Here is a 25380-nt window from a genome sequence, read left to right on the forward strand (position 1 = left end):
TAAATCTTATAAATTATATAAAAAGATAAGAAGATAAGAGCAATATATTTCTACGAATAGTTTGAATCGCATTATCTGGTATAATGTAATGATAAAAATTTGAAATTTCTTAAAAATCATCATCTTGATGATGAAGCATCTTGATTCTGATGTTTCATCAAGCATATGGTCTTAAGCGACTCACGAGTGAATCGATTTTTCTGCAATATATTTGTAATTTGACAAGTACGAATTAATCGTGTTTAAAGGTAATTTGATAGATCATTTTACAACAAAGGGCGACCGCTATAGTAGATAGATTCGAAGTAGGTTAATCTGTACAAATACGGCCTGTAACCAGCAATTGGCCACTTTCCCAGCTTTGCAACGGCGTACTTCATATCGAAGAATTGTTCGATCATAATACAATGCAATAAATATTGATTTACGAGGTGCGTTGGGTTGTGAACACGTTATATTTACAGCTTTAATTGTCTAACTGAACGATATTACTATCTGTTTTTCTTCAACGCGATGCAATTTCGGTAACTTACTATCATTAACTGTTAGCTGATAAACGCTGTATAATTTATCGCACAAATACTGAGAAAATTTTTAATACGATTCCATTAATATTAATTAAATTTTTAACGTACATTCCTCGACGGACTATAATTTTCCAATTTAAATCAATTCGCTTTTTCTTTTTGTATCCCTGGATATGCATCGCATAATTCCTCAGGTCAGTCAATGTCACAGACTGCGCATCATTTTTGTTGGATTTTTCATTGTCATTAGAGTGACAAGATAAAGAACCATCTTGGCTAATATGTCAACACACAAAAAGTGTATGTAAATGTAGTCATGACAGATAGTAGGCGCGTCTGTAAATAGCACGTCTTTTTCTTGAATTTCCAGGAAAAATTTACACGGACGTATCCAGATTTTCAATGAGCAGTAAAATACTAACATTTTAGCATTTAAAATACGCGAACCTATATGAATATTTAATATTTAATCTATTTTGTACAAACCAGTTTTGCCTACATTCAGAATAAATTTAAATAAAATTATTAGAATATGTTTCCATGCGCGTACCTATAATTACAAAGTTCACTTGTTACAACGAATTCTTTAATTATTACACATTAAAGTATTATTACGTTACATAAATACCGTGTAGATACAATGTGCACGATATTTCTGATAGACGATGTGACGAGTAATTGAAATTTATCGAAGAACTGAACTCTAATATCTAATGTTTCCCGCGTAAAACAGACCGTCCTGATTCGTTATACTCCGCCACTGGTGCTTCGTCGCGTTTCGTATTCGAATCACTGTTGAGAATAAACGTTCAATTTAAAATATAAATAGCCTGGAAATAAATATTTTCCCTAATATTTTTAATCGTGGAAACGTTTCAAGTGTTTCTTTTAGATGCATTTAAAACTTTATATTCCGTATGCAATTAATAATTGCAGAAAACAGCATTTTATGTACATATCGAGCTGTTCGTATTTCGGATAAAAATTTTCGTAATATCAAAATTTAGGTTAAATAAAATTATGTAAACGTGGTATACGAAGTATAATCAGTTCGTTGAGGACGAAAAGCTTGTTAAAATGCGTGTTCTATAAAAAAAATGATGGGAATAAAAAGGCACAGAGGAGCCACAGTTTGAGAACCATCCGCGAATGTTTACAGTAATGTCCGCAAGATGGCAAGTTGGCGGCAGTGCTTTTCGGCGTCGGCACGGTGGCCCTCGTTTTCATCGTTTTCGTCGCGTCGTCCTCGTTGTCGTCTTCGTTATCGTCCTCGTCTTTGCCGCGATCGTTTTTTCCGTTGGCCTTTTTAAAAAGACTCCGTTTATCCTGTACGGTTGCACGGTGTGTCGGCAGAAACAGAATCATATGGATATTTGTGAGGGGCGAGGTAAGAGATCCGTATGCGAGCAAGCAGAAGAGTGACAGGTTACGAACAATTCGTCGAAAGTGGGAGGGAAATACAGGAGGAAGAAAAAAAGAAAGGGCGGAAAGGAAGAAAGGAAAAAGGAGGGAGAAGTACTGGTAGAATGAAGCATCGTGGACGAGGGTAGGGCAACGGTAACCAGCAGCGAAGTGGATAGGTGGCAGGTAGCGTAAACGGAAAACGGCCGGCGGTTAGAGTATACAAGAAGAAACGGGATACCGTCAGTCAAGTGCGACCGCGTGCACAGGAAACTATCGTGGAGATATAACGCTGCTATCCTTCCTCTTTTCCCTCGCTCTTTGCTCCTTTATCTTCCTCCTTCTACCTCCTTCCCACTCTGTTTCTCTTTCCTTTTTCTTCAGTTTTCCTATTTGTGATACGCGCTCGCGACGAAGAAGAGGAAGAAGAGACGTCGATGAAGGAAACTGACGACGAGCAATCATCATTCTCAGTCGCATTTACTCGCTTTTAATAGCGGGAAGCGAGCCGAACTGTTCCATTCGTTTCGCGACACGACTTCTCAAAGAGATTTGATAAAGAAGGGGCACTGACACTCGACAGGGAATCTCCACGAGGATACACAACAAACTTCGTGTTTTTTCTGCTGCCGTGAATCACCAACGTTCGTATTTTATGTACCATCGATCAGGTGACAAGAAGAGAACGGGACGGTGTACGAATTTGGGGAATCGGTGAAGCCGGTAATCACGGTGCTACGAAACGTCAGTAAGGGAAAGAAGAAGATAACCAAAAGAGAAAAAGGGAAAAAGCAACGACGAAAACCAGGTGGGTGTAGTCCTTTGACATACCGCGATCGCTTCTAAATAAATCTACCGTTCGTACGTTTGAGGCGTGCCGGCGCGGCTTTTAAGGTTAGGACGGCCTGTGATCGATTCCGTGCTTCGTATAAAACGAAATGAGACGCGCCGACCGACGTGATCCTCCGGAAAATCCTCTTCTTTCTAGCACGATTATTGATCGACGAAAATAGCATCGCATATCGCGTTAATCGCTTCGTTTCAACGATGTCTTTATATTTCCCGGTAAAACATTCGCAATGAAATCGTCCGTTTCGTACCTCCCGACGGTTACGATCGTTCAACCTAACCTCCAATAATTTCCGCCAACGACACGAATGCCATTGATCGTTCTTTGCGGAACAATTCTTACTCTGACATCTTAACTTTATCGTCGCTATCAAACGTACTTTTCAAGTGTTAGAACGTAATCTCTAATACGTGTATATCACACGCGCAACGTGAATTCGTCATTCTACACTCTAGATGACAATCACGAAAATAAACGAGAAAAACACGTCGGATTCGTAATTTACAAATTATGTTTACATTCAACTGGATATCGTTGTCGATAACACGCGAGATTCCATTGGCATTGTTCACCTTTTGCTTTCGCTGAAATTTACCAAAGCGAATCGAACGTAACCGGTGGTTATAAAGTCCCTTTATGGACAGATTCGTAACAAGAATGGTCCTTTCCACGCGTATCGTGGGTGATTTGGCAGTTGGCTTGACTCGAATTCCGTTACATCCGGTTCACGCACTCTCGTACGCTTACGAGAAATTAATAATTTCTTCGCATGCGGCCGACAAACGTGTCAGGTTTGAAAATGATAATACCGAGAACATTAAGTTCATTTCCGGTACAATTGGCTCTCGTTGCTCGTGGACAGGCCATCGTTCTATCGAATGCTTTCTCTCTCGTCTTAGAAGCCCGCGCCATACGTCTAATTCTTCGGCGAATAATCAGACCGCGTTTAAAATTCGAGATCGAAAGTTACGAGACATGTCTCGTCCGTGATAGAACGACATTGGCCGGAACGTTGACTATGTGTATATATGATCGCCGAAAGGTCGAATAAATCCAGACTCGCTGTTTCCAAATTCGTTCCCTTTATGACGTCCGTCGATCGTCGTTATTTACGAATGCAAAACCCGCCCTGCGAATGTTTCGATATCTCGTCAACCTCGGTCGAGCCACGGTGCAAACACAAAATGGCATCGAACCGACGGAGAGAGACAGAGCGCGCACGTACACAAAGAATCCCTTTAAAACGAACTCCAGCCCCATCGAATCGTAGGTGACATCCATTTTCAAGTATCAACCGTGGTGGAGAGTGGGATCGCGTCAACAGCCTATAAGACCACTCGATCGAGCGAACAGCTTGACGCGGTAAATAAAAGTTTCGACTTCTTTTTGATTCTCTCTCTCTTAGTTGCTCGCCTTTAAAAGGAATATTCCGTTAATCCTCCACGAAGAATCGGCGAAGCAGATTCCCCCTTAAACTAGAAATCGTATCGACGAAACGCTCGAGAGAGCGTCTTAAAGCGAAATACGGTCGAAATGTTGCGGTAATTAACTTTTCCTCCCTTGCCATTCGATTCCCGTCGCGAGAGACGGAGATAGGAATATCTGTGGACGGTGAAAGCAATTGTTTCCCGTATATCGGGCGATAACAACGTATTCGAAAGAATCAATAGGGACGCGTGAAATGCCATTTGGCATTCGGTTTATACTCGAACCTGCCACCGTTGCTTCGGCGAATTTAACCGTCGCGCATCGATCGCGATTTCAATCGCGCGTTTGATAAAAACCGACGGATTGATTCTCGTTTCCGCGTTATCGTTTAACGAACCGAAGACATTTTCGGCGCGCGGGACGACTGGCGGTGGGAAAAAGAACTATATAGCAGCGGTGCCTCGCCCGAAAGTAAATATCGTTTAAGCAACACCGGGACGGCATTACTTTCTCCGTCCTCAGCAGATGCTACGTAATGGCCGCGCGTCATTGTCAAATTGAATAATTTCGCGCGATCAGCTTCATTCTTTCGCGTCACCGTAAAACTTGCCGGGCTTCTGCTCGGAGGGTAATTAAATTTTTAGCGGTATCCCGTATTCCGAACGAAGCTGCATCTTCGTTGACCGACCTACTTTATGCCTCGAAGACAACGAAAAATCGATGGATCTTACGCGGCAGCTTAATACCGATGCTCTTATTTTCTTCGCGGAAGCCATCTTAACACGTTCGTGCTCCGACGGTGATACATAACATATATTTGACATTCAATTCGCTCATGGTCACCGCTGCTGCGTTCTTCAGAATTAGATAATGGCAACGCATCGTGGCTGATAGGCGCACGATCGTTTGTTGAAGTAGCGATTCTATAACTGAAACCAGGCGAATATATTTCGGCTCTACGATAAGTATAGACCACGGTATAGTACACAGGATTGTGTAATATCGAAAGCTCCTTGCGAATAAGACAGGTTACCTTTTACGTGTAGCCGGAAAAGTTGCGAATTTTTATTTCGAAAAATTTTCGAAATCTCGAGCTTTATCGATATTTCTATTCTTCGTAAACGAGTGATAGACACTATACATTCGAAAATATCTCTTCTTCTAACGAACAGTATATTTTATCAGTTCAAGTTTGCGATTTATACGGAATAATCTTTCACAACGGTTTCTTTATCAAACGCTACACCGCCATTTAGATACGCACTTATAAAATGGCTCCCTTCGCGTTAACCTATACGTCCGCGAGTGGTTTCTCGATCGTAATTCGGTCGTTATCCAGTGTTAGCTTCGAATCGTTGAATTAGTCGCTATCAGCGATACGACTTTCTTTGTAATCGCGTAATCTATGATTCATGCAAATACTCACGGGCCCGATAAATCCGATAATGCGTATCTTGATCCTCTGATCGGCTGTTCGTATCCGCGACACGCGGTGATGACGATCCTGGAAAAGGTACACGGCGAGTCCAAGTCGCGTGACTGCGTAATGCATACCCTGAATTACGGAGGAAGCATTTCGACCCTCGAACAAGGGTCGTCGGTCGAACGGAAGGAAAAAAAAATCAATACCAAAATGACCGAGGTTGGTCACGACATGTACGATTGTGTAAATTATACACGCGATGTGAGAAACTCGTCACATGCGTGAAACACGGGGCGAGTTTACACGCGTGCAGCACCTGCGCTCAGGAAGACATGTCCTACCAGCAGCAAAAATTTCGCGAAAACCGCGCGTTTCGGTTTCGAAGAAATTCCTGGAAACTCAATTTCGCGCAATCTTGCGGCCATCTTCCGAAGGTCTTAGTGTCTAGTGAAGATAAACTTCGAGTATTTTTCGATATAAAATTCATTACGGGAGATTTTAATTGCGAGGATTTATTGGCACCGAAAGTATTCCGTTTTGTTTAATATAATAATATCAATCCTTTGCACTCGGTGATTTTTTCGTTACAAAAAAATGGTAATTCGAAGACTTTTTAAGTCGACGATATTTTTAAAACGGTAAATAAGATATCGTATGCAAATTAAGACATAGAATTACTTTACTTGCACAATCCACGCATCCTTGGGTAATTTAAAATTTATATATTTAACATCGATCTTTAGAATCTGATTATAAATGGCGACTGAAAGTCGTCTCCTGAGTGCAAAGGAAGCATTCTTGTGATAAGACCAATAAAAATCGACTTTGGAAATTTTTTCTATGGAAACTATGATACGTTTTGATACGCAGTATTCACACTAGGATATAAGTATGCTTAGAAAATATTTCCAATTTCTTTTTGAATAAAATTAATAAAAATCGTGGAAATTATATAGCCTTAAGAATTTGAACAAATCCTTTTGCACAGACATTTTCAAAAGCATATATTTCGAGGAAATGTGAAAGAAAAATCGTTTTTTAAGCCAGTTTTCAACAATACCCTCTAAATTCTCGCGGGTAAATTGAATCAATGAATCAGGCACTGATTCAAACAAATTCTGCTTACTGATTATTTTCATCTCTGACTCGACGTTTTCAGGGGTGTATACCTGTGAATGAAATCGACGTGGAGTCACACAGTCGAAAAGGGGTGCAGAAGGTTAACGCTATACATCGTTCAATGAAACAAGTCAAAAACGAGACACGAACGTCGAAGTGACGAAGTAGATAGAAAGTCGATATTCGTAATCGACGAATAAAGCTATTAACTTATCTCGAACGAAGTATAGAACCACCAACCTCGACGTGTGTCTAAATAAAACACATACATGACTCACTGAACGATTCGCGTTAACTAAGCCATATAGAATTCACAGTATATAATAAAAATAAACGATTGTGCGTAATCGTGTTCCTGTCTTGATAAATCTCAATAGCAAATCTGTGCAAAATGCTCGTACACTTGCACCAATTTGCGGGAGCAAGAAATAAGATAAAGCCGTCGATTTGAAACGTTTGATAGTACATGTCAATGTGGGTAGTTGTGTACAGTTTAAAATTCCATCGAGTGATTTCCATTTAAAAGTATGGCGATTTGCTAGAAATTTAATTGGTCTAAGGAAAAACTCCACATGTCAGAGTTTTGCAAAAAATCATAACTTAGTTGGGTCACGAAACATACGTTCTGCGTATTTATCGAGAGTAGATAATAAAAAATAAATCGCTTATCTTCGCGGAAATGCTAGAATCTGAATAAATAGTAATAAGAATCGGAATGAAAATATATACGTAGTACGTTTCCTCGCGATAATTTCTCGTTCGCGTTTATACCAAGCTATCGAGGAACGAATCTATCGGTATCTTAGGTCTGATGCTTCTCACCGAAAGTAATTAGATCATCTACGCGAACGGCTTTATCGCCCGCTAAGGTATCTAATACTTTAATAGCTTCGAATGCTATACGTATACGTTAGATTAATATCGATGAGTCAGAACAATGCCACGTAACCTAAATAGCGTGCGACCCAGGTGTGTTCTTCGGAATCACCTATATTCTTGCTTCGTCCGCTTTCGAAGAGACAGTCTGGCTATTTACCCGAATATTGTGGAATGTATTTTGCATACCAACGAATGCTTCATTTATTATTATATTATTTATTATATTATATTATATTATTTTTGAAAGATATTCCCCCTTTTTCGAGGGGCCGGGATTTTTATTCCCACCATTAATCCCATTATATGGGATTTTTCCATATTAAAATTTCCACGGTGGCCATTCTTGTGAGGGCATCGAGGACTCCAGACGAACACAATCGGTGCCCCTTCAGACCATCGAATTCTCCTTTTTCTTTTTCTTTTTAAGGGGAGGAAATTTTCGAAAGATATCCTGATCTCCTTGGGAATAGAGTTATGTGGGATTTTCACCCACTATAACCCCCACGGTGGTCATCCTCGTCGCCCTGGGAACACTGGGAGCTCGAGACGAACACAACCGGTGCCCCCTTCCCTCCAACCACATCAACGAATCTTCGTTTTTCTTTTTCCATGGTGGAAATTTTTGAAAGATACTTTCCTCCTTTTGGGAATGGTATTATGTGGGATTTTTATCCACTAAAACTCCCACAATAACTATCCTAGCCGCGCTGGGAGCACCGGGAACTCCAGACGAACACAACCGGAGCCCCCCAGAAAAACGAATCCTTCCATTTTGTTTTTACGTGGTGGAAATCTTCGAAAGATATCTCTATCCCTTAAGGAACGGTGTTATGTGGATTTTTATCCACTAAAACTCCCACAATAACTATCCTAGCCGCGCTGGGAGCACCGGGAACTCCAGACGAACACAACCGGAGCCCCCCAGAAAAACGAATCCTTCCATTTTGTTTTTACGTGGTGGAAATCTTCGAAAGATATCTCTATCCCTTAAGGAACGGTGTTATGTGGATTTTTATCCACTAAAACTCCCACAATAACTATCCTAGCCGCGCTGGGAGCACCGGGAACTCCAGACGAACACAACCGGAGTCCCCCAGAAAAACGAATCCTTCCTTTTTGTTTTTACGTGGTGGAAATCTTCGAAAGATACCTCTGTCCCTTAGGAAACGGTGTTATGTGGATATTTATCCACTAAAACTCCCACAATAACTATCCTAGCCGCGCTGGGAGCACCGGGAACTCCAGACGAACACAACCGGAGCCCCCCAGAAAAACCAATCCTTCCTTTTTGTTTTTACGAGGTGGAAATCTTCGAAAGATACCTCTATCCCTTAGGGAACGGTGTTATGTGGGATTTTTATCCACTAAAACCTCCACGGTGTAGCCACCGAGAGCTCGGGAAGATCAGAACCGGTGCTCACCCTAAGACCAACAAATCCTCCTACCTTTATCGCGTTTAAAAACTCTGGAAACGTTTGACATCGGTGCCCCACGCTCTTTCATCACCCTTCTCTTTTTCTTATTACGTGCATCGTTTTTCTCCGCGTAATTACGGTGATAATTAGCTGATCAAACGGAGCGAGTCGGGATTAACGCGTGTAAATTGTCTCGTTTGACGAGTGCGCCTCATAAACAAAGATGTATCGCTTAAGGATCGTGACTGGACATTTTAATCTGTTCAAAGCGGCGGTTACAGGCCGTATAAAAAATTACGCGATGGCGTAAAAAGAACGTCGTTTCGCGAAACGAGCAGTTAACCGAGTTCCTATTCATAGAGCTGCTCATTCGAGGAGAGAATTTCATGGTCAAGTCGAAAGAGCTCTATTTTCATCTACCGTGCTTTTCTTTCTCGGAACGACGCCGTCGATAAATTCCACGCTCGTGAAACGATCCCGCGAGCGAGCAATTGCAATCGGATGGATCGGTAATACGACGTTTAGCCGTTGTTACGCGAGCCAGTTTTTCCGCGCAATTCATGATATCATTTAATAATGCGCAAAAGCGCCGCTATCCCCGCCTTCTCCCCGTACCCTCCACTTTCCTGTAAATCACACGTCGAATGTTCAAATATTCCGTAATCGGTAGAAAAAGAGAAGAAAGAAAGGGGAAAAAAAGGAGGCGTTATTGCGTTTCCATCTTTTATTCATGCCGTTCGAGACCGATCGGTTTTAGCGCGAAACCGGCTTAATTGATCGGTGAATTATGGTATGGGGAAAGCCAGCACACGTAGAATTTCAGCTCTTCCGGTGGACTTTTAATACCGTTTAGAAAGTATTTTATTAGCGAGGCACGCGTTCTTCTTCGTGGAAACGTAAAATCATCGTTGGAACATTGCGAAATCCCGGGCCTGCCCGTAAACCGGCAAGAAAACAACATTCTTTCGTCGGATTCGTTCCCACGTCGATGTTCCTCGTCGATCCACGGATTAATTCTGCCGATAATTATGAAAACGAGACACGTGAACGATTCGATGGAAAGAATTTGACTGTTTTGCGAGATACCGGAAAAAGGATAATGACGATGCGTTTCGTTCAGAGTCTGCTAGCATACTCGTCGGTTAGGCTATCTAGCAGATCTCAGACGCGGGATATTATGGGGAAATCAGGAATTTGCATTTATGGGAACGCGGAGGGTTCATCGAGTCAGCTGCGGGAACCTCAATCGTCCTAGAATCACTCTGTGAAGACCGAAGTTCACTCTTTAGAATAGAAAACGGAGGTTCGAGGTTAATCGGACCACAAATGCAAGTTCCTGTGCTACCTAAGTATGCCTTGTCTAAGGCAGGGCCTGCTAGAAAGCCTTATTGACGAGTCCACTAGCAGGCCCAGGACCCAACGCATCCCTTCCTTACGTCCTACTTGCTGCCACCTGTCATAGCAAGATGGACATCAGGATATTAATCGACAGCACCATAGGAACCGCAAGACCTTATAATCCCAGAGAATGGGTCTCCACACCTCTAACGCAGAGTGCTATGGTGTCACCACAAACGCCATCTGCACTCGAAGATTTTTTCGTGATAAAGAACAGCTACTCGAAGCTTCCCTTATATTTCTATCATCTCCGTACATTTTATGCTAAAACGAAAAAGGGAAAGCACTTTCCTAATCATTTTTATAGCATTTTTGATAATCCTGAGCTGTCAGCTGTCACGCTGTCTGTTTTCTTTCGTTAGCAACACTGAACCGAGTAAATGGCGCAAAATTCAAATCTTGCGCGAGTTTTGGACACCCTCTATATCATCTCTAGGTACTCGTTTGCGAATAGCTCTGGCGTTGATACAAGTCTGCAAGTCTGATGCAAATAGCATAATGAGATCTACATGGAGGAGTTTTTCCGTGGCCGGGAAGTCTCTTTAAGGGACCTAAATAGACGCTCGAAGTGTCAGTATCTCTTCACGCTCTGATTACAATCTTTTTTTCTTTCGTGCAAACTTTTGTGCGAAAAGTTTTGTCGTCCCTTGTACTGTCACAAAGTCGTATTCAAAAAAGCGGAAAGGGCGATGAAAATTCAATTGATGCTTTCATTTACTTGGGAAAATAGTTACTTACAACAACAAGAAAGTTGTATAATTTGTTATGATATACAGGTAGCCCTCCTACAACGCGGCATCCTATAACACGGTTTCGCTATAACACGGTTTCGCTCTAAGAAAATGCGATAAGAAAATTTCAAAAACCTTTGTACAACACTGTACTTCTACATGAGCAGTGACGACGAAGAAATTTATTAAATTAAAGCTGCGTTAAATTAAAATAATATTTCTGTTTCTTTTTTGTTTTGCGTTACACGTACATTTATATCTTTAATAAAAATTAAGTTGTTTATGTAGAATTAGAAAAGAAATTTGTTTTTAGTAAGTTTTCGGAACCTAACCCCCCTTTTTGTACTGTCTCTGGGTCTCATACAACACGGTTTCACGCAACACGGAATTTTCTAGGAACCTATCTACCGTGTTATAAGAGGGTTACCTGTACATACTTATACAGTTTTACGCGAATTAAAAAATTAAAATCGGAATCCTCTGGATAAGTGAATTTTCTTGCAACATGGCGTGCCGATATTTCTTTTATCCATAGTCATTTTGCCAAAATCTTATAATTTCGATTAATCGCTGTAACGTTATTATATCCTTTTCGTTCGCGATAGAGATATAAAAGCTTGGGAGTTTGTACAAATTTCACGCCTGTTGGGTCACATTTCTGCGACACGTGTTCTCGAAAACCTTCATATTAGAACTTCATATCAGAGGAGTCCAATATCGTGACTTCGATACCGCACGGTGAAAAACTGTGAAATATAATTTTCGCGTAGAATTAATTCTTTGCACTCGAGAGGCGATCTTCAGTCACAATTCGATAAAATTTCGAAGATCGATATTAATCGATGTATTAAATTCAAGACACGGAGGCGACCATTTTCGACGCGGTCCTCCGAAGCCATTCGGCGCGAGATTTGATTTCTAGCGTTGACCGATATTAGCGGTGGTGGGGGTAGGACGCGTAGCGCCACCGTCTAGCGTTGCGCGAACGATAGCCAGAGAAGCAAACAAGGCGAATTTATAATCGACCGTAACTCGAGCCAGTTTACGGTTTTCGATCAGTCACAATTCGATAAAATTTCGAAGATCGATATTAATCGATGTATTAAATTCAAGACACGGAGGCGACCATTTTCGACGCGGTCCTCCGAAGCCATTCGGCGCGAGATTTGATTTCTAGCGTTGACCGATATTAGCGGTGGTGGGGGTAGGACGCGTAGCGCCACCGTCTAGCGTTGCGCGAACGATAGCCAGAGAAGCAAACAAGGCGAATTTATAATCGACCGTAACTCGAGCCAGTTTACGGTTTTCGATCTGCCGGTTACGTTGGCTATCTGCTGTAATCGATCTCGGCACCACGTAACCACGTGTTTAGTAACTTTCTCGCCGCCACCTTGTACCTACTCGCAGGTTCCTCGTATCTCTGTCGATCTGTCGCTTCCCTCTCTCTCTCGCTTCTACTTTCCCTCTCGATCTCTTTCCTCCCTCTTTTTCTCCACTCTTCCACACAGCTTCGAGACTCCTTTCTTCCTTTTGGAATGCTTACAAATCTTACGGTCTTTACGTAACGTCCGTAACCGATGGGGAAAGAACGAAAGAGAAATTCGTGCGATTTAATAATCGAACGAGCCCGATTCGATTTTAGGACCGGCATAATCCAAGTCCAATTCTCCGATTTACCTTCGCCATAAGTTAATAGCTTGTATTATCGATAGCTGTCTCGCGATCGATCACTTATGCCAGGTTAGCTCGCCTTATCGAGCCGGCTCGGGTTTATTTGCACGTAGTCGGGTAACTCGAAACAATAACTCGCGTTGAGCAATAGCGCCAGTAGCCGACATGTCTGGAATATGTCGGGTGTATCGGTAGCAGCGAAATTGCACGTTAGAATCATCGTTCGATGATTTGCGAAAGCGCCCCACGAAACGACGAGGAATTCCGTCGCGTCGTTGCGTAAGGTTGCGCATTAATCTTGTGACATGCTCGGGACAACAGGAAAACAGACAGGAAAACGGACAGGAAAAGGAACGAAACACGCGTCCACGGGACAGATATACGTATATACGTGAAAATAAAAAGACAATTGATCACGCCTCGATATAATGTTACGTGTCAATGGGTCTTCCGTGCGCACATATTTGACGGTTACGTCAGGGATTATGGCGGAGGGCAGAGGGCAAGGAATTTCAATATTAAAATGTCTCAGAAATTTCCTGCCGAACCGTGTGTCAGAATTATGACACTGTTTGCATAAAGGCGAACCACCTTCGACCTCGTTCTCGTCATCCAAATCTCAGCATTTTCCGTCGCATGCGCGAGTTCAACGCGTTCCCGCCGTTAGTCGCTGGTCGCGTTTTCGATTTCGTATTTCCGATCCCGGTGTTCAGTTGAAAATTTTCCAAGGATATTCCATCGAGGATATTCGCTCGAACGACGACGAGCCGATCGATCGGACGGAGGTATCGATCTGCGAGCGGTGATTTTTATCTATTTAGCTACTCGTTTTGCACCGTTCACACTTAAATGGCACAACGACACGTAATCAGTCCACGGCACACATAGAAAGTGGCCTTGCAAAGTCGGTAAGCAGAAAAGAGAAAAAGTCCCTAGCCTTTGTATTTAACGCGGCGACGCTCTCAGCGGCCCGAGTAATTTCTAATCGGTCCACGTGTCGTGCATAGCAGGTAATAACTCTCGTTATCCGTCTCGTTGAACATCGCAATTCGACTCCGGTCGTGTACGTATCGTCTCGCGTCTCCTCCATTTTTATTCCCCATTTTGTTCCCCATTTTATCACCTGTTTTCCTTTTCTTCTCTACTTTCTAACTTGCTTTCTTCATCTTCTGCTCTATTTTCTTCTCCAATTCACTTCCTTTCCCATTTTTCACGTTACTTTCTTCATTTTTTACTTCTCCATTTTTATTCTCCATTTTATATCTTGTTTTCCTTTTTCTTCTCATCGTTTTCTACCTTATTTTCTTCATCTTGTGCTCTGTTTTCTTCTCCAGTTCATTTTCTTCCCTATTTTCACGTTACTTTCTTTATTTTTTACTTCTCCATTTTTATTCTCTATTTTATACCTTATTTTCCTGTTTCTTCTCATCATTTTCTACCTTACATTCTTCACCTTCTGCTCTATTTTCTTCTCCAATTCACTTTCTTCCCCATTTTTCACGTTACTTTCTTCATTTTTTACATCTCCATTTTTATTCTCCATTTTATTTCTTATTTTCCTTTTTCTTCTCGCCATTTTGTACCCTACTTTCTTCATCTTTTGTTCTGTTTTCTTCAATTCACTGCCTTCCCCCCTTTTCACGTTACTTTCTTCATTTTTTACTTCTCCATTTTTATTCTCCATTTTATATCTTGTTTCCCTTTTTCTTCTTATCGTTTTCTACCTTACATTCTTCATCTTTTGCTCTATTTTCTTCTCCAATTCACTTTCTTCCCCATTTTTCACGTTATTTTATTCATTTTTTACATCTCCATATTTATTCTCCATTTTATTTCCTATTTTCCTTTTTCTTCTCACCATTTTGTACCCTACTTTCTTCATCTTTTGCTCTGTTTTCTTCAATTCACTTCCTTCCCCCCTTTTCACGTTACTTTCTTCATTTTTTACTTCTCCATTTTTATTCTCCATTTTATTTCCCATTTTCCTTTTTCTTCTCACCATTTTCTACCCTACTTTCTTTATCTTCTGCTCTATTTTCTTCTCCGCTTCCTCCCCTATCTTCCGCGTTATTTTCTTTCTTTTTCAACATTTTTCCCTCATCTTTCCTATTTTCTTGCACGATAAGGTCCCAGAGCCACGTGCCTAGCACGTTCCCGTTCCAATTAACCGGGCATTCTCCATCGAGCCGGTCGCGATCGGTAACACCGGCCGTATGAAAAACTTGCAAGCGAGACAATTTCGTGAAAGCGGCAATCGACGATCGCGTTCTCATCGCGCGAAATTCGGTGACCCGATTCCGGCCTGCAGGCCGCGGATAATCGAGTATGCATTAATTCGAAGAGGCTTAATACCGCGGCTTCATTCACCCCGCGTAATCGATCGATTAGCACACACTCGTCGGCCTCCTTTTTCGTTGCAGTTACATTTCACGAGGAACCAATGAAAGTTCCTTAGAAAAGGAAGTTAAGTAACCGAACCGGTCGTTACATCGACCGTGTTCCACGGTATTCGATGTTTTAATCTCCACTCGGATGGTTTCTTGGGCAACCGGCGTAATCACGGTGACCGCTCGTTTTTCTTCCTACGGATTTCTACCGATCGCGGTGAAAAGAAGAGGGGAAGGAAACGGGGGGTCACGGGGGCGAAAGAGGGGGGAAAAACGGACAAAAGGAGAGACACGGTGCGTGGATTCTGAAATTCCAGCGATCGTTGGGACGATTCATCGTTTCGCCGGTGCAACTTTCTCGAAAGTCAACGGACGACCCGGAAACGCGTCGGAAAATCCGTACGAGCGCGTTTAAAAGGCAAAGCGATCGATGCGCCTTTGCACTTCCGCGAAAACCAGTTTACGCACAGGCTACGTGAAGCGAATAGATAGTACCCGCGCCTGTTTGTCCCTTTAGTCGCGTCTCGCGCTGGCCCGAACACCGATCCTCGCGATCTAGGATCTCGATAACCCTCTAACGAGAGACTCTCACGTCGCACTTTCTCGTGGACCAGCATCCGAGAAGGGTGCGACGTGAGAGAAATTCGGCGAATTTCGATGCCTGTAATCAGGATAGAACAAACCTGACAGGATTTTCGTTTCTGATTGCAGAGTCGAGCCAAGATGACAGCCATAGTGACGGATCTGGTGCACGGTTACAGGGATCTGATGGATAACAAGTCCGGTAAGATGATCTTTCTTTCGAAACCTTAAGCAAATTCGCGGTGGCAAAGGGCAAAAGCGAGGCTCGATCGGTTCCCTGGGGTCTATGACATTTAACTGGGTCGGTCTCAGCCACGACCGTGCTAAAAATCAAAAACGAGCCGCGATAAGACCAGGTGGTGTCTGATTCGTACCAGCGAGATCGAATCTCCTTGGACCGATACCTAGAACGCGGGTAGAGCGATGGTGAGAGGCAAGATCCATCTTGGGAGAGACGTGTCTCTTGATCGGGGATGGGAAATAAGTCGAATTGGACACTCCTCCGATCCTGGTTAGCCTCTGCGCGATTTTCCCCGATTTTGCCCGATACGCCGAACGATTTCACTCGATGCAACCGGGCAGCTAACGAATTCATAGAGCGAACTCGGCGAGTTGGTACAAAACAGGAAGCAGAAGCTTGGTTTTCAGTGGGAAATAATTCGATGGGGCGATAAGGTTTTCTCACGTATCGTTTCGTGAGCGATGAAAGCGGAGAAATGCGTCGAATAATTTGCTTTCGTAACGTCCTTCGAACGAGGACACACGGGTCTACGCGCGATTGGAAGAGCAGCACACACGAGACAGAGGAGAGGCGTATTTGTCGTGCATATTTTCAAAATGACCTCCCGCTGCTCGAACGCGCGTGTGTCAATAAAGTGTCGTAACGTCGCTTCCATCTCGTTCCCAATTTCCCTATTCTTGAACCCCATTCAGGTGAACGTCATCCTGCCGCTTCGAGCCGACGTTATTGGCCAAACGGAAAGGAGGAAAAGAGAAAAAAAGGAATGTCCGCTCGCGTCAGCGTTTCCCACATCGATTCACTCGGGTCGTACCTTTTTTGGCGGAAACCAGCGCGATCTTCCTCTCGGTTCTTTGAGAATTCCAGCTTTCCATTCCTCTCTCTCTCTATCTATCTCTCTCTCCCTCTCTCATCCCTGTTCGTTCGCTGAGAATCGCTACGAATAACTTCCTTCCCTCGACCAAGCGAGACATGTCATCGATTGCTCCCGATGTCCTCATCATTTCGCCGTTTATTATAAAGAATATCTACGCGTATATCAGGAAGGAAGCAACGAGTGGAGGAGGTTGAAAGGTATTCCGATCTCTGGAAGGAGCTCGGAACGAGATCTCTCACTCGTTAGTTGCGTCCCCTTTCGCGGAATATCTAGAGATACATGGTAGACAGTGTAATCAGGTGAAGCTTCTTCGCGATGATTCGTTAGAATCGCTGAAATTAACAGATATACCGGGGCTGGACGGTGATTTAGGTAATTGCGTCGACCAGCCTTCTTGGATTGATCAACCTTCGTGGATTGATTCGCGAAGAGGCCTGCTGTGTAATCACGAGACTCACGAGCGGTTAAGAGGCTCAAATTGATCGGCCCTCTTTTCATGTTCCCATGCTACACGGTACATGGATTATCGATTTAATGCCGGCAAGCCAGTAGGCCGTGTTTTCCGCTAATTGTATCCCGTGTAGACCAAGAGACGCCCTTGCCTGATTACACCGGGGCTGCTGTGCCGCTGGAATCCGTTCTTGCATTTATGTCTCTGGGACTAATGACGGGAGCCGAAGTAAAATTAACAACCTCTGTGTATTTCGAAAGCCAATGCACGATACATCGCCATAGTGTACTCGACGCGAAAGGAGAATGTGACCCATCGAGACGCTCCTCTTAGGTCCGTGAAGACTGAACTCCAACTCATTCGTTGGAAACACCGCGTCTCGATAGCCGTGTCAACACGCGTGATTGTTGAATAAGCAGACTGACGGATTGCAAAATTTCATGCCCATGCAGATTTATGTTGCTCGGTGTCGTGTCGAAAAAATATGTGCACGTGTGCGCAAACGTGTGCGTTACCCTGAGTGGCTTTGCAATCATTTGGCCTCATTACCCAATCGAGACGCAGCTCGACGAAGCTCGACAGCCAGCTGACTTTCGGGATACAGTGCTTCCAGCTATTGTGTCCCAGCCTGCGCTGCTCTTTATGCGATCAACGATGATCGCCGTTCTTCAGCACTTCAGCCTAAGCTGGATACGTCTACCTCGGTCTCGGCGTCTCGTGACCCACACGAACATGTGTCACATGTTCGATGCTCATTCGACTAAACGTTCTCGCTACAATCGCGTCCACCGTGCCGGTTATAATAAGATCATGCCGGGATTTTGCTGCTCGCATCACCCGTGTGCTCGATACGAAAATTTTCGTTCGCGCGTAAAACGCTGGAGACCGGAGCGTTGTGAATATCGCGACGTTATCGAGTGGATCTTGGAATAGACTTTACCCCGAGACCCTATCATCGAGAGAGAGGCTGCCTTTAAATATTTTCGTACGTGCCTTATCGAGATACTGCAACGGAGCACGTTCTTAATCGTTCCGTTTCGATTTTAGGTTACGAGTGTCGCAACGCCGATTCCAACGTGTTGCAATGCCACTTTTCGTCGCGGAATTGCGACAGCTCGGTCAGTTTTGTTTTAATTTAGATTAGCAAATGCCGAGAAATGCGGACGGGTTTCGTTTTTCCGGATGAAAACAGAACCGAAGATTGCTCGTGGCAAAATTCACGCGAAAGAAACAAATGCGTGCCGTGAGCTGACGCAATGCCACTTTTCGTCATAAAATATCGGTTGCATGGTAGCACTCGCGTCGATTTACGTTGGCGAATGCCGAACAACGCGATTAAGTTTTATTTTTCTTAAATATCAGTGAAACCGCAAGCAAAAGCCCAACGCATCAACTACGTTTCGCGACGCGTAGCAAATGGCACTTTTCGTCATGAAATACGAACACCGCTGCCTCTCGCCTTTAATTTGTATCGGTAGATACCGAACAACGCGATTGGACTCCATTCTTCTCAAGTATTAACAAAGTCGAGGACTATTCGCGATAGAATTCGAATACACTGATAATTTCACATAGAGACGCGTCACAATGGCACTTTGCGTCACGAAATCCGAACACCGTGGTCCTTTACGTTTAATTTATATAGATAGACACCGAGCAACGCGATTGGACTCCATTTTCCTCAAGTATTAACAAAGTCGAGGACTATTCGCGATAGAATTCGAATCCACTGATAATTTCAAATAGAGACGCGTCACAATGGCACTTTGCGTCACGAAATCCGAACACCGTGGTCCTTTACGTTTAATTTATATAGATAGACACCGAGCAACGCGATTGGACTCCATTTTCCTCAAGTATTAACAAAGTCAAGGACTATTCGCGATAGAATTCGAATACACTGATAATTTCAAATAGAGGCGCGTCACAATGGCACTTTGCGTCACAAAATCCGAACACCGTGGTCTTTTACGTTTAATATATATAGATAGACACCGAGCAACGCGATTGGACTCCATTCTTCTCAAGTATTAACAAAGTCGAGGACTATTCGCGATAGAATTCGAATACACTGATAATTTCACATAGAGGCGCGTCACAATGGCACTTTGCGTCACGAAATCCGAACACCGTGGTCTTTTACGTTTAATATATATAGATAGACACCGAGCAACGCGATTGGACTCCATTTTCCTCAAGTATTAACAAAGTCGAGGACTATTCGCGATAGAATTCGAATACACTGATAATTTCACATAGAGACGCGTCACAATGGCACTTTGCGTCACAAAATCCGAACACCGTGGTCTTTTACGTTTAATATATATAGATAGACACCGAGCAACGCGATTGGACTCCATTCTTCTCAAGTATTAACAAAGTCGAGGACTATTCGCGATAGAATTCGAATACACTGATAATTTCACATAGAGGCGCGTCACAATGGCACTTTGCGTCACGAAATCCGAACACCGTGGTCTTTTACGTTTAATATATATAGATAGACACCGAGCAACGCGATTGGACTCCATTTTCCTCAAGTATTAACAAAGTCGAGGACTATTCGCGATAGAATTCGAATACACTGATAATTTCACACCAGGACTTGACGCAATGTCACTTTTCGTCATAAAATAACCAACTTCGAGGTCTCGCTTTCGTCCATTTACGTTGGCGAATGCCAAGTAATGCGATTGAACTTTATTTTTCTCAAATATTAACAAAATTGGAGATGATTCACAATATAATTCAAATATACTGGTAATTTCACATCGGGATTTGACGCAATCGCACTTTTCGTCACGAAATCCGTGCACCGGTGAAACACTTAATGTCGCCTGTATAGCGACATACAATTGGAAAGGGTTAACACTATAGCACCCCTTCCAGCAAGATTCCAGTTTTCGCTATCAACGCAACGGTTGACAGATTCCTTGACAAATCATCCTGCCTAGTTCTCCAACGTTCAAACTTTCCCGCCAAAACGCGGAGACTTCGAAATCCCATAGTAATCGTTTCAAACGTATTTAATTACGTTGACCTATCCAAGTTCCAATATTTTTTCCTAACTCGTCGAAAAGATGCCCTCGATTCGGTCAATAGTATTTCTTTCATCGCCCTACCAGCTTTGTCTTTCCATCCGCCTCGCGATTATTCGCTAAATAAAAACGCTCGACGAATCAGCGTCGCATCGGCTGACTGCTGCCACGGAGATAAAAATTGCACTTTCTTCGCGGAGGATGAGAAAAATGGCAGGCTCGCGACCAACGGTGTGCGTTCTTGCGCACGCTTCCGGTCATGTGAGCGCGGAGGTAATTCAGCGGAAGCTCCGGCGAGCGCCTCCCGCACGAACTCAGTCGCGCCATCTCGCGGAGGGTTGAATAAACAAAATGACCGAGAAATTTATCCAAGCTGACGTGCCACGCCGACACAGGACTCGAGCTGAATCTAGATTTTCCACGCCCTGGAATCGTTCTACTCGTCCCGCTGTTGCCGCGAGCGAAACGCCCCGTTATTGTCGAGACTCGTCCACCGTGCACGCAATGTGTCGTCCCGAGAATCAAGAACAACGAGGCCGGGTAAAAAGAGTCGCACGTTGTATGAAACGTGTTTCGATAACGATTTCGCGCGTCCGTAAATGATTTCCGGCGCAATTAATTACTGGTCGCGTCGGATGTACTGGCTGAAGCGCGTAACTGGTCCACTACGTATTCTGTGGAAAATTCTTTCGATGGAAATTGCATTGTGTCGAGGAGAACCGCGCCATGTTGAAATGGCTCTTTTCGTAGAATTTATTTGGTTACCGAATATTTTACTATTATTATTTTATTTTTACTTTTACTTTTACTTTACTGTCTTACAGGAGACTATAGATTTTAGAGGGTTCGCAGGTTTTTAGAGTAATTTTGGTCTCCTATTATTTCTTTTAAACTTATATTTCGGAAAAGTAATTTCTTTATTTATTTCGCCCAAAATTACGTACCTTCCAAAATGAAATAAACATGATATGAAAATGTCTCTGCTTTTAAGAAAAATATGTTAATTAGATAGCTTCAAGATATTTTTGGTTCTGTTATAGGTTTTAGGGATTTTCCGAAAAATAGTCGATAGATCGATTATCCATTTTTAATGTAATTTTGGTTTTCTGTTATTCGTTGGGAACTTATATACGGGAAAAATAATTTCTGAATATATTTCGCGCGGAACTATGTACTTTCCAGAATGAAATAAACATGAGGATCCGAAAATATCTCCTTTTTTAAGAGAAATATGTTAATTCGAATTGGTAGCTTAAGAATCGCAAATTCTTCGAGCTATTTTTATACGTTGTACGGAGGATTTACGAGGATTAACATGACTTTGAATTCGTACCTTTCTGACCTTCAGTCGCCAATCAGTGAAACTCCAAAGATTGCTAATTAATATATAAAATTAAAAATAACAATTCCTAATGAAACTAATGAAATTAAATAATTCTACGTACTAATTTATACACGATTTCTTTCTTATTATTTTAAAAAAACATCGTCGACGTTATGGCAGAGAATCTTCGAATTACTATTTTTCTGTAAGGAAAAATTCGCAATTTATTACATGGCTGAGATTTTTAATTTCGGAATATTTTTCACCGCAAACGTTTACGATGGAATAAGAAAATTCTCAGGATTCAAAGCATTGAAAAACTAGCTGTTGACGAGTTATGCAATCTGCCCTGCTTAAATTTGGGTATGGTCTTTATACGAAATTTTTTGGGGATCATGAACGGGGAGAACGATCTCGAGGAATAATTAGCAGGGTAATTCGCGATGAAAAGATCGTGGGTTACTTGGACGTATTTATCGAGGCCGGAATGTTTCGCAGCGATTGCAACAAAGATCCTTTGGTACCGCGTGTTTTTAATCCATTTCGTTGGATAGGAGGTACCAGCACGAACGTTCTTCTTCCTGGTTATTTGGCGAGTGAATAGAGCTTTCCTCCAAGTTACCAACCCTATTCGAAGCTCGTGAGATTCGCTAAATGATTCCAGCTCATGAATCCCTCGAATGGTAAAATTTTTCGGAAATATTATCGATAATATTATCGATATTATCGACAGAGCATTAAAAGTATAGGTAACGTAATTTATTAAAAAGTGATATTTATTTATTCTAAATCGACAACATGGAATAATTAACATACTTTTTTCCCGTGTCGTTCCATTTACAGAAGTCGTCAAGAAACGGAATTGCAGTAATTTAGTGATAAATGCTAACCTATTTGCATAATCTTCGCAAATGTCGCTGTTTTTATTAAATAATTTAAAACTCCTTTTGCGACTTCGATCTATACTCATTAGTTGAAACTGACGACTAAGTTAAATGGAAAAACTGTCAGGGACTTCCTTTCCTGTTGCGAATACATTATCGAACCATTAATATACGGAATCCATATCATCGTGACGCCATTTGCGTCTGCACAGGAACATTCTAACCTAGCTGCTTCCAATCAGAGCTCGCAACGAAAATTTTCAAGTTTTCCAGCGAAACTTTGTTCAAAAATATTTAATTAATTAATCAGATTTACCGATCTCTTCTCTCTCGCATCGTCGGATAAAAAGATGGCGAAATTTAACACAAAAGTAGTCATCCGTACGAGCAGTTTGTCTCGAACCATGAACATAGAAATTACCTAGATGTGCCACTCATCGATCTCGCATATAATCGTGTATATCTTTCAACGTGCCGTGTGAATTTTCCAAAAATGTAATACACTCGAGCTCCTTTTATATTGCCAAATACAAAATAGAAATATAAAACATAACAACGGTACCCCGTTAAACTCAGAATTTTTGAATCAGTGTACTAAGTATATTGAAATACTTTCGTGAGTCATTGCATATAAAATTGCCTTTCATCAATCACGCGTATGATCACACATGCTTTTCCTCTGTGCAGAATTTTGTTAATCGGTTTATTCGCGTGAGACTATGTAAAAGATCAAAAGTCGTCCGTCAAATCACAGCATAAATTAGTATCTTTCCGACGTCGATTAGGTATAAATAATGTAGAATGTATCGAAGCCAGTGGTTTACATCCACACCAAGTTCGTGACCATTAAATAGCCAACTCGAATGTGTTCACAGACCTCTGTTCGCAGAGGCACCCCGGCGAACTGTTTATTTTCGCGCGCAGAGGGCGCCACGGTGCTGAAACTTAACTGCGAAGGGGTTGAAGTATGGATTTCCAGGGATCTATTTCGAACGAAAAAAAAGCCGTTTATTCTCGAAGTGAACTTTCTGACATTGAAACTCTAAACTCCGCGTCTCGTTGCGTTAAATATAGGCGTCTCCGATAAGAGATGTCGGCGATGGAGAAAATGGCGGGTGAGGAGTGGAAGCGTCGAGCAGTGATTATGCAAATATATGCAAAACATGCGTAAATGCGAAGGAAGTGGCGCATAATCGATTACAATGTAGATCATTATACGGGTTCACGCATTGGAATATCATCGGACGAATTTATTTGACTGGGTCCGATTGATATTTCCGTTCGATGGCTGACTCCGTGCCGAAATGGCAGAACTCTGACACCTCGGCAGGTGTTTCGCCGATTGTATAATCCGAGGTCAACTTTTAAATCGAACGCTGATCGTTCCACATTTCGACGCGTAATAACACCGTATTGCGGACCGTCCACTCGCCTTTTGCGAACGAGGAATGTCACCTTGCTCTCTATTTCCATTGTTACGCAATCTTTGTGTACCACCATCGCAACGCGTCCCCCGATGCTCTCTTGGGAAAGCACGCGTCATCGAGGCGCAATTTCTGCGGCTAGACCGGCGAATTTGCGTCATGACTTATCCGACATTGATTTCGACCACGACAGGTTGGTAAGTGCCATGGTTTCAAGGATTGTTAGACTTTTCATTCGGTATTTTCGATTCCGGCTCTCCTATTTTTGCTATTTACGATTCAATTACGATTTCACAGATTTTTGATTGGCTTTGACGCTAAATCGATTGCGATTTGAACGAGTTTGGCTGAGGTTTTGATTAAAAATTCTGGATTCCTTATTACTATTTTTGAGATTTGCGATTCAATTGCGATTTCGCATATTTTCGACTGACTTTAACCCTAAATTCATAGCGATTTAGACGACTGTTGTCAGTCTTTTGATTAAAAATTCTGAATTCCATATTACTATTTTTGAGATTTGCGATTCAATTGCGATTTCGCATATTTTCGACTGACTTTAACCCTAAATTCATAGCGATTTAGACGACTGTTGTCAGTCTTTTGATTAAAAATTCTGGATTCCATGTTATTATTTTTGGCATTTGCGATTCAATTGCGATTTATTTGCGATTTCGTATATTTTTGACTGATTTTAGCCCTAACTTTTAACAATTTAGTCGATTGTTGGCAGTCTTTTGATTAAAAATTCTGAATTCCATATTACTATTTTTGAGATTTGCGATTCAATTGCGATCTCGCATATTTTCGACTGACTTTAACCCTAAATTCATAGCGATTTAGACGACTGTTGTCAGTCTTTTGATTAAAAATTCTGGATTCCATGTTATTATTTTTGGCATTTGCGATTCAATTGCGATTTATTTGCGATTTTGTATATTTTTGACTGATTTTAGCCCTAACTTTATAGCAATTTAGTCGATTGTTGGCAGTCTTTTGATTAAAAATTCTGAATTCCATATTACTATTTTTGAGATTTGCGATTCAATTGCGATTTCGCATATTTTCGACTGACTTTAGCCCTAAATTCATAGCGATTTAGACGACTGTTGCCACTCTTTTGATTAAAAAATCTGAATTCCATGGTACCTTTCTTGGGATTTGCAATTCAATTGTGATTTCGCATATTTTCGATTGATTTTAGCTCTAAATTTATAGCGATTTACACAATTGTTGCCAGTCTTTTGATTAAAAATTCCGGATTCCATGTCACTATTTTTGGGATTTGCAATTCAACTGCGATTTTGCATATTTTCGATTGATTGTAGCTCTA

The 25380-nt window shown here is 42.1% G+C and overlaps 1 protein-coding gene across 1 annotated transcript in view; it reads left to right on the plus strand.

The window, feature by feature from the left end:
- The first annotated feature begins 1715 nt into the window (after positions 1-1715).
- LOC108553058 (elongation of very long chain fatty acids protein AAEL008004) overlaps positions 1716-25380 on the plus strand; it is a 42598-nt gene continuing 18933 nt past the window's right edge. The window contains exons 1-2 of the mRNA XM_017907810.1: positions 1716-2736; positions 15941-16013. Of these exons, the coding sequence (XP_017763299.1) occupies positions 15953-16013 (61 nt within the window). The 5' untranslated portion in view covers positions 1716-2736; positions 15941-15952. The remainder of the gene's footprint in view (positions 2737-15940; positions 16014-25380) is intronic.

Source organism: Eufriesea mexicana, unplaced genomic scaffold (assembly GCF_001483705.2).
Source record: "Eufriesea mexicana isolate 0111107269 unplaced genomic scaffold, ASM148370v2 scaffold9187, whole genome shotgun sequence".
Taxonomy (NCBI): Eukaryota; Metazoa; Arthropoda; class Insecta; order Hymenoptera; family Apidae; genus Eufriesea; species Eufriesea mexicana.